General features: G+C 53.7%; 2 protein-coding genes and 2 pseudogenes across 2 annotated transcripts; 2 read left to right on the top strand and 2 right to left on the bottom strand.

The window, feature by feature from the left end:
- The first annotated feature begins 350 nt into the window (after window positions 1–350).
- On the top strand, window positions 351–1,181 carry LOC134561610 (feather beta keratin-like; annotated as a pseudogene).
- Window positions 1,182–3,487: 2,306 nt separating this feature from the next.
- On the bottom strand, window positions 3,488–4,158 carry LOC134561824 (feather beta keratin-like; annotated as a pseudogene).
- A 1,398-nt stretch (window positions 4,159–5,556) lies between these two features.
- LOC134561822 (feather beta keratin-like) lies at window positions 5,557–6,410 on the top strand. Its single transcript, XM_063419138.1, has 2 exons — window positions 5,557–5,681; window positions 5,871–6,410. The coding sequence occupies exons 1-2, from the start codon at window positions 5,557–5,559 to the stop codon at window positions 6,214–6,216; spliced, it is 471 nt and encodes a 156-aa protein (XP_063275208.1). The 3' UTR covers window positions 6,217–6,410.
- A 2,534-nt stretch (window positions 6,411–8,944) lies between these two features.
- LOC134561816 (feather beta keratin-like) lies at window positions 8,945–9,587 on the bottom strand. Its single transcript, XM_063419125.1, has 2 exons — window positions 9,466–9,587; window positions 8,945–9,290 (listed from the first exon to the last, which is right to left on the bottom strand). The coding sequence occupies exons 1-2, from the start codon at window positions 9,585–9,587 to the stop codon at window positions 8,945–8,947; spliced, it is 468 nt and encodes a 155-aa protein (XP_063275195.1).
- Window positions 9,588–10,278: the final 691 nt, after the last annotated feature.

Below are 10,278 nucleotides of genomic sequence, written 5' to 3'. Positions count from 1 at the left end.
AATAAGCATCTCTCTCAGCATTCCTGGGTGCAAAACAAGGACTGATGGACATCCAGTGGCACAGAAGAGGGGCCCAGTCTTCACAAAAAACTCACAAACCATAGAACACACGGGGTACAAAATGACATCACTGATGACACTGCAATTCTGCTGGACTCTGGCTGTTTATTCAGCCCAGCCTGACGCACATTCAGCAATCAAATCCACCCAAATGCCAACTTCTGACTGAAAGCAGCTGCCAAGGTCAGATGGACAAAGACTCAGGAATTGGACATGGAATTGCAGGGTTGTGGAAAGGAAAACACTCCCCACATCATGATGCAGCAGCTGGGGCCACTTTGGACTGCAAAATGCCCGAAGGCCACGGGACAAGGCTGTCCCGCCCCTCCAGTACCAGCATAAAAGCAGGCCCAGAGCTTCTCTCTCTCACACACTTCTCCTCACACCTTCTCCTCCTGCCAACAACCAGGTAAGCCTCAAACCCCTGACCCTCCTGCTCCTGCACCCCTGGCCCCTCTCTGCCAGCACGCTCAGCCCCAGCCTCAGCAGCCCTCACACCTCCCCACAGCCCCACAACAGCCTCCACACTCCCTCTCCCTCCTGACACACCACCCCTCACACCTCCACACCCCTGCCCTGCCTCACCCTCCTCTCTTTCAGGGACCCTCCACACCACACCCATGGCCTGCAACACCCTCTGCTCCCCCTGTGGACCCACCCCGCTGGCCAACAGCTGCAACGAGCCCTGTGCCCTGCAATGCCAGGATTCCCGCGTCATCATCGACCCTGCCCCTGTGCTGGTGACCCTGCCAGGACCCATCATGACCTCCTTCCCCCAGAACACCGCCGTCGGATCCACCTCCTCGGCTGCCGTGGGCAGTGAACTCAATGCCCAGGGACAGCCCATCTCTGGTGGCTTTGGCTACGGCCTTGGCTATGGCCGTGGGTTTGGCTACGGCCTGGGAGGCCTGGGCTGCTACGGCAGAAGGGGCGGCTACATCTGCTGAGGGCCCTCAGCACCACTCCTGACACTTCACCCCCTGTGGGGCAGGAAGGCACTGATGATCTGGCAAAATTTCCTCCAAGAAAAGGGCCTTGGCTGATGGTCACCTTCCTGCCACTTCAGCCTGGCTCCCATCCCTTTGCTGATTATGGCCTTTCAGTCTTCTACCTCAATAAAGTTTTCCTGCATCACATCTTAAGATGAGTCTTTCCTCTTTCTGATCCCAAGACTCTTTCAGTCTCACTCTGCACTAAGCCAGGGTTCCAGTGTCCACTGGGATGGGTGAAAGAAATGCTCCAGGGCTGGTTTTAGGATTTATTTCTCCATTCTACCACCAACTGGGACACCTTTCTCTTCCAGTGCATCTCACAAATCCTTCAGCTACTCAATCACAGACTTGGATACACTGAGGCAGATCTATCCCTGCCTCTGGCACAAGCCTCTCTGGGTGATGTGTTCACTTTTGCTGGACAGCTGTTGCTTCTGTCCTTCATCATCTTCCAGGCCCATCTATAGATCTCCTGAAGCAGGTCTGTGTGTTCCTTGTCTTTGGGGGCTCAGAGTTCAACACAGAACTCTGGTCTTGGTACAGGAGAGCAGAGGGTGAGATTCCCCCACTCTCTTGTGCTGCCCACACTGTGGGGATGAGCCCAGAACACAGGGGGAGTTTCTGATCTATGAGTGCACATGGCTGGGGCTCATCTAATTCTTCATCCAACACCCCAAGTCCTCCTCCTTGGGGCTGCTCTCAATCCCCTCCTCACCCATCCCGTATCCTGCATTTTTGGGATTGCTCAGTTCCAGGTGCAGCAGATCCTGCTCCTGTGCTCTGCTCTGGTGATATTGGAGAACTGTGTTTATCTCTGGGTTACTGTGAACAAGGAAGACAAGACTCTGCTGGAGAAGATCAAGAGTATGGCCTTGAGGATCATCCGTGGCTGAAGGTTTGGGACAGCCTCGGCCCATGACTTTGGGACATTTTCCAGGCCAAAGCTGTTGCCTGGCACAGCCTGACGAGTCATGAGGTTGGGACTGTTTTGCTTCCCACAGCTCTTAAATCCCATGTTCTTCTCTTGAGGCTGTGTCCGTCTGACCTTGGCGACAGCTTTAGTGGGTTGGTATTGGTTCCAACATGGATGGATGAGGGACGGTGGATCAATATCCTGGACTTGTGCAAATATTTTGTTCCTGTGCCAGACAACATCCTTGTCTCTAAACTGGAGAGATGTGGAGCTGATGGTTGGATAAGGAATGGGCAGGATGGTCCCTTTCAAATGTTCTGGTCAATGGCTGCATGTCCGTGTGTGGAGGACAGGGATGAGTGGTGACCCACAGAGAACCATACTGGAACCATTATAACTTCCCATCTTTGTCAGGGACATGGAGAGTGGGTTTGAGTGTCCCCTTGGCAAGATTAGACACAAAGATGAGCGGTGTGGTTTATGGTCTGAGGCAAGGGGAGGCATCCAGAGGGTTCTAGATGGGCTGGGTAGATGGGCTGGTGTGAAGCTCGGGAAGACCAGATCCTGAATGTGGATCAGAGCAATCTCAGTAATGGACAGTGAAATGGCGATGATTGAGAGCATGTCTGAGGAGAAGGACCTGGGGTGTTGGTGAAGAATTGCACATGCCCCAGCCATGTGAGCGTGCTGACAAGAAACCACCCACGTCCTGGGCTCATCCCCACAGCATGGGCAGAAGGTGAGGGGGGATTCTGTGTTCCCCTCTGATCCACCTAGTGAGACTGGAGTTTTGCTTTCAGTTCTGGGACTTGAAAGTAATGATGATATGGATCTGTTTGAGCAGATGTAGAGGTAGTCATGGAAGTTGAGAAGGGGCTGGAGCCACTGATGTGCAGCAAAAGTGAACACAGAGCCTGGGAGGGGCTGGTATCAGAGGCAGGGATAGACCTGCATTAGTGTAGCTGGACCAGGAATAAAGACAGGGAATGGTTTGTGGGATAACTGTAAGAGTAAGCGTGGCAGTGTATGCCAGTAAGGGAAGAAAAGACATCTCAGGTTGTGATACAAGAGAAATTTATTGAGACAAAAAACTGTGAAAAGTCATGAGCAAACATGGAAAGGGAGCTGGTCTGAGGTGCAAGTAGAGCAATCATCAGCTGAGGATCCTTGCTTGCAGAGGGTTTAACCAGAGGACCAAGGACTTCCTGCCCCACAGTGGAAGCAGCCCAGCAGAGGTGCCCGATGGTCTCTGGCTTGAGAGAAGGGGTTTGCAGCAGAGGGGACTGGACAGAGCTGAGGGGATGATGCATGGCAGTGAGTGGGGAGAAGAGCAGGAGGGAGATGGGCCATGTTTGCAGGCAGCCCGGGCTGGCCCCTTGGCTGCTGCCTTGCTTGGAGCCCTGAGAGCAGGAGCTGGAAGTGCTGAGCCCCTTGGAGAGCCTTGGCCCAGAGAGGCATCCTCAATGCCTGGGATGTGTTGCAGGGAGTGGGTGGTTGGTGTCAGGAGTGGTGCTGAGGGCTCTCAGCAGATGTAGCCGCCCCTTCTGCCGTAGCAGCCCAGGCCTCCCAGGCCGTAGCCAAACCCACGGCCATAGCCAAGGCCGTAGCCAAAGGCACCAAAGCCACCCGAGATGGGCTGTCCCTGCACACTGAGCTCAGTGCCCACGGCAGCCGAGGAGGTGGATCCGACGGCGGTGTTCTGGGGGAAGGAGGTCATGATGGGTCCTGGCAGGGTCACCAGCACAGGGGAAGGGTTGATGATGACGCGGGAATCCTGGCATTGCAGGGCACAGGGCTCGTTGCAGCTGTTGGCCAGCGGGGTGGGTCCGCAGGGGGAGCAGAGGGTGTTGCAGGCCATGGGTGTGGTGTGGAGGGTCCTGGAAGAGAGGAGGGTCAGGCAGGGCAGAGGTGTGGAGGTGTGAGGGGTGGTGTGTCAAGAGGGAGAGGGAGTGTGGAGGCTGTAGTTGAGCTGTGGGGAGGTGTGAGGGCTGCTGAGGCTGGGGCTGAGCGTGCTGGAAGAGAGGGGTCAGGGTTGCAGGAGCAGGAGGGTCAGGGGCTTGAAGCTCACCTGGTTGTCAGCAGGAGCAGGAGGAGAAGGATTCAGGAGAAGTGTATGAGGGAGAGAGGCTCTGGGCCGGCTTTTATGCTGGTCCTGGAGGGGTGGGACAACCTTGTCCCATGGCCTTTGGACATTTTGGAGCAAGCTTCACCCCTTACCTGGCCCAGCCTCATGAGTCATAAGGTGTTAGATGTGCTCCTTCCTGATGTTCTGTTTTTTCATGCCCTCCCCCTGAGGCCGTGTCCATTTGACCTTGGAGGTAGCTTTTAATCGGCAGCAGTAGAGAGGTCAGTGGGTTGGTATTGTTTTTTCTCAGGAATGTAGAAGATGCAAAGAAACCCACAAGAATTCGGGTGTTTTCTCGTGGCTTCAGTTGCCCCCTAGATGTTCCTGCTGGCCACACCTATTTCTATGCAGCCCATGGTACGGTTGTCTTCTGAGCTGAAAATCCACACTGCAGTGTCATGTCCAGCTTTTGGTCCACCAGAACCCGCAAATCCTTCTCTGTGGAACTGCTCTCAAGGAGATCCTCTCCAAAGCTGGTCTCATGTCTGGGAATGCCCCAATGCATGTCCAGAACCCTGACCTTGCATTTCTTGAAGCTCATGAGGTTCTTATGTTCCCAACACTCCCAGTGTCCCTTCTCATCTCATTGTTCTTGTGTTAACTGCGCTGCTCAGCTTCCTGGCACCTGCAAACATGCTGAGGATGGTCTTGATCTCAATGCTCATGTCTTGATAAAGGTATTCAAGATCACCAGCCCAAGGCAGAGGCCTGAAGGCCTCGTCACCAGCCTCCACCTCTGCATAGAGCCACTGACCATCACTCTCTGTTCCTCATCCATTCATTAGTCCACCTTTGAAAGCCACGTGTCTGCAGTTTAGAGACAAAGATGTTCTGTAGGACTGTGTTAAATCCCTGACAGATGTCCAGGCACATGACATCCAGTGCCTTTCCCTTGGCAACCAAAGCATTTGAGAGGGGAAGGTCCTTGAAGTTCTGATGGAGCTTAAGTGGATCATGAGGTGGACATGTACCCTTTGGAATAAAAAGCTCCAGCAGTTTCCAGAATACATAACATAGGAGAAGAAATACAAGCAGGCTGAAGGAGTTGACCCTCCTGTCCCACACCACTCTTGGGGCTCCGGAGTGGAACAAGGACGTGGACAGGGTTGACCACGAGAAGTGCAGGGAGACCATGACACAGACAGGACTGGAGTATCCTCAAAATGAGGAGAAGCTGAAAGAGCTGGAAATTTCTTGAGGCAGGAGGTAAGAATGCAAATGAGACATGTCACTATGGCATGACCTCTCAGAAGACTCCCCAGTTCTCCTTAGCTTTGGTTGAATCTTCTACATGTCTTGATAGATGTCATCAAAAAACAAACACTGCTCTCTAATTCTCGCAGTTATAAGCTGCCAAAAATGTCAGATGGACACAAAGAGAAGAGGAGGACGTGACACTACAAAACATCAGGAAAGAAAACACTCCCCACCTCATGACTCACAAGGCAGGAGCTGCTGCCCACAAAATGCCCCAAGGCCATGGGACAAGGCTGTCCCGGCTCTCCACAGCCAGCATAAAACCCGGCCCAGAGCCTCTCTCCCTCCCACACTTCTCCTCACACCTTCTCCTCCTGCTCCTGCTGACAACCAGGTGAGTCTCAAACCCCTGACCCTCCTGCTCCTGCACCCCTGGCCCCTCTCTTCCAGCACGCTCAGCCCCAGCCTCAGCAGCCCTCACACCTCCCCACAGCCCCACAACAGCCTCCACACTCCCGTACCCTCCTGCACCACTTCCCCTCACTCCCATTACCCTCCCCTGCCTCACCCCCCTCTCTTCCAGGACCCTCCACACCACACCCATGGCCTGCAACAACCTCTGCTCCCCCTGTGGACCCACCCCGCTGGCCAACAGCTGCAACGAGCCCTGTGCCCTGCAGTGCCAGGATTCCCGTGTTGTTATCCAGCCTTCCCCTGTGCTGGTGACCCTGCCAGGACCCATCATGACCTCCTTCCCCCAGAACACCGCTGTCGGATCCACCTCCTCGGCTGCTGTTGGCAGTGAACTCAATGCCCAGGGACAGCCCATCTCGGGTGGGTTTGGCTACGGCCTTGGCTATGGCCGTGGCTTTGGCTACGGCCTGGGAGGCCTGGGCTGCTACGGCAGAAGGGGCGGCTACATCTGCTGAGGGCCCTCAGCACCACTCCTGACACCAACCACCCACTCCCTGCAACACATCCCAGGCATTGAGGACGCCTCTCTGGGCCAAGGCTCTCCAAGGGGCTCAGCACTTCCAGCTCCTGCTCTCAGGGCTCCAAGCAAGGCAGCAGCCAAGGGGCCAGCCCGGGCTGCCTGCAAACATGGCCCATCTGCCTCCTCCTCTTCTCCCACTCTCCTCTCACTTTCTCACCATCACCCTTTTGGCTCTGTCCAGTCCCCTCTGCTGTAAACCCCTTCTCACAAGCCAGAGACCATCGGGCACCTCTGCTGGGCTCCTCCCTCTGTAGGGCAGGAAGTCCTTGGTGCTCTGGCCAAACCATCTGTAAGCAAAGCAGCTCTGCTGACGGTTGCTCTACTTGCATCTCAGACCAGCTCCTTTCCACACACTGCTCCTGAGTTTTTATTATTCTACTACAATAAAGTTTTCCTGCATCATAACCTCTGAAGACTCCTTTTTCTTTCTTCTCCCTAGTCTCTTTGGGACTAAGGCAACGTTGTTGAGGCTGTTGGGGTTGTTGAAAAAGTGCTCCAAGACCTCTTTCAGGAATTATTTCCCCAATTCCACTCCCCACTGCTACACTTTGTTCTTCCAGTGCATCACAGCCACTTTTCAGGTGCTTGGACACACATCTGGGCACACTAATGCAGGTGTATCCGTGATTCTGACACAAAGACCTCCTGCATACTGTGCTCACTTTGGCTGGACATCAGTTCCTCCAGACCCTCCTCATCATCTCCTGTGGCCATTTACAGATCTGCTCGAGCAGCTCCATGTCTTCCCTTTTTCGTGTCCTCAGAGTGGAACACACAAGTCCAGTCTCATCAGAGCGCAGCAGAGGGGCAGAATGTGCTGCCCACACTGTGGGGATAACCCCAGGACATGGAGGATTTTTGCTCAGCTCATTCACGTGGCCAGGTCATGTCCAATTCTTCATCCACCGACACCCCAAGGCCTTCTCCTCAGGGATGCTCTTCAGTAACTCATTGCCCATCCAACATCCATTACTGACATTGATCCAATCCATGTGCAGGACCTTCCTCTTGGCCCTGAGGACCTTCATGAGTTTCTCACCAGCTTATCTCCTCATCCTTTCCAGAACCCTCTGGATGCCATCCCTTCCCTCCAGACAATCAACCACACCACTCACCTTGCTGTTATTCTCATTTTTTTGCTGAGGGGGCACACAATTGTACTGTCCACGTCCCTGACAAAGATGGGAAGGGATAATGGTTGCAACACGAGTTTCTGTGGGTTCCCACTGATCCCTCTTCTCCACACACATGGATCCATTGACCATAACTCTTTCAGTGAGAACATCCCCCCCATTTTCTCCTTAACCAAATGGTCCAACCACCAACTCCACATGTCTCCAGCTTAGACACAAGGATGTTTTCTGGCAGAGGAACAAATTCTGTGCACAAGTCCAGGTACAGGATATTGTTCCCTCTTGCCTCATCCAGCAATCCTGGAACCAATACCAACTCATCAAATCTGCTGCCAAGGTCAGATGGACATGGCCTCAAGAGCAGGACATGACAATGCAGAGCGGTGGGAAGAAAAACCCTTCCACCTTTTGATTCTCCAGGCTGTGCCAGGCAAAAGCTGCAGCCTGAAATATGCTCCGGGATATCTGGCCACGGTTGTCCCAAACCTCCAACCAGAAATCATCCTCAAAGCTGTGCTGTGGATCTTCTCAACCACAATCTTGTCGTTCTTATTTCCAGTAAACCACAGATTAAGAGTTCTCCAATATCACCAGAGAGGAGCAGAGGGGCAGAACCTGCTGCAGCTGGATCGGAGCATTCCCAAACATGAAGGATAAAGGCTGGGTGAGGAGGGGATTGAGAGCAGCCCCAAGGGGAAGGACTTGAGCTGTTGGTGGATGAAAAATTGGACGTGCCCTGACCATGTGCACTCACAGAGCAGAAACACCCTGTGTCCTGTGCTCATCCCTGCAGCGTGGGCAGCAGGTGAGAAGGGGATTCATGGCCTCTACTCCTCTCTGGTGAGACTGGAATTGAGCGTTCAACCCCACAATAAGGAAGACATGGACGTGCTCGAGCAGATCTGTGAATGGGTTGAGGATGTGATGAAGGGCTTGAGCAATTGATGTCTAAGCAAAGCGAAGACACCACCCATGAGGGGCTCGTGCCAGCAGCAGGGATAGACCTGCATTTGGGGTGTCCACGCCTGTGTTCTAGAAACAGAAGGTTTTGCAGGATGCACTGAAGACCAAAGCACGCCAGTGGGTGGTAGGACTGGGGAAATAAATCCTTAAAGAGGTCTTGGTCCTCTTTTTAACCCCAGTGGTCTCTACAACACTGGCTTAGTGCTGAGTAAAACTGGAAAAATCTTGTGAGAAGAAACAAGGAGTCATCTGAGGTTATGGTGCAGGAAAACTTTATTGAGGTAGAAGAATGAAAGGTCATGAGTATCCAGTAGAAGGCAGCCAGGCTGAGGGGCAAGAAGGGGGACCATCAGCCAAGGGCCTTTGTTGGAGGTAGTTCATCCAGAGCATCAAGCACTTTCTGCCCCACAGTGGGAGCAACCCATCAGAGGTGACTGATGATCTATGACTTGGCAGAAGGGGATTGCAGTAGGGTAAAATAGACCGAGCTGAAGGGGGGATGCAGAAAAAAGAGTGGGAGAAAAGGAGGCAGGTGAGCAATGCTTGCAGGAAGCCCAGGCTGGCCCCTCAGCAGATGTAGCCGCCCCTTCTGCCGTAGCAGCCCAGGCCTCCCAGGCCGTAGCCAAACCCACGGCCATAGCCAAGGCCATAGCCAAAGCCACCCGAGATGGGCTGTCCCTGGGCATTGAGTTCACTGCCCACGGCAGCCGAGGAGGTGGATCCGACGGCGGTGTTCTGGGGGAAGGAGGTCATGATGGGTCCTGGCAGGGTCACCAGCACAGGGGCAGGGTCGATGATGACGCGGGAATCCTGGCATTGCAGGGCACAGGGCTCGTTGCAGCTGTTGGCCAGCGGGGTGGGTCCGCAGGGGGAGCAGAGGGTGTTGCAGGCCATGGGTGTGGTGTGGAGGGTCCTGGAAGAGAGGGCGGTGAGGCAGGGCAGGGGCATGGGGGTTTGAGATGTGAGGGAGTGTGCAGACTGTTGTGGGGCTCTGGGGAGTTGTGAGGGCTGCTGAGGCTGGGGCTGAGCGTGCTGGAAGAGAGGGGCCAGGGTTGCAGGAGCAGCAGGATCAGGGTTTTGAGACTCACCTGGTTGTCGGCAGGAGCAGGAGAAGGTGTGAGGAGAAGTGTGTGAGGGAGAGAGGCTCTGGTCTGGCTTTTATGCTGGTTGTGGGAGGGTGGGACAGCCTCATCCCATGGCCTTGGGACATTTTGAGGGCAGCAGCTCTTTCCTGGGCCAGGCTGGGGAGTCATGAGCTGGGGAATGTTTTTCTTCATGTAGTTTGGCAATTCCATATCCTGCTCTTGAAGCCGTTTCCATCTGACCTTGGCAACAACTTTATTATATTTGTATTTGGGAGGATTTCTTTGTAAGATGTGAGTCAGGGAGGGCTGAATAAACAACCAGAGCCCAGCAGAAATGCAATTCAGTGAGGTCATTTGTGATACTCGTGTGCTGTGGTTTGTGGGTGCCTTGTGAAGACTGAGATTCTCTTTGTGCCGTTGGATGTCCCTCAGTCCCTGTTTTGCACCCAGGAATGCTGAGAGAGCTGCTGATCTCCTCAGGAGGTTATGCTTCAATCACTTGGAAAGGTCCCAGTGCCTGGGAGCTCTTCCTGATGGATGAAAGAGACCTCATGCCCTTTTTTGCTTGTGTAGGATCAAGAGAAACGATCTGGAAATTAGAGCCTGTTTAGGTTGAATTTGTTCCAGCCCTGTGATCCCTTTGGGTTTCTCAGCTTTCCACGGAAATGTACTCTGTCATTTTAAGTGTATTGCTTTACATCTTTAAGAAATCAAATGAACAAGTAGCCAACGATGCTTGATCACCTTTTGCCCAGGCTCGTCTGTGACATGAATTTGCTTACTCCACATTCATGTTGTATGGTTTCATAACTTATA

Source organism: Prinia subflava, chromosome 1 (genome assembly GCF_021018805.1).
Source record: "Prinia subflava isolate CZ2003 ecotype Zambia chromosome 1, Cam_Psub_1.2, whole genome shotgun sequence".
NCBI lineage: Eukaryota > Metazoa > Chordata > Aves > Passeriformes > Cisticolidae > Prinia > Prinia subflava.
Note: the sequence above shows the minus strand (reverse complement) of the source record. Positions and strands in the feature narration are given on the sequence as shown.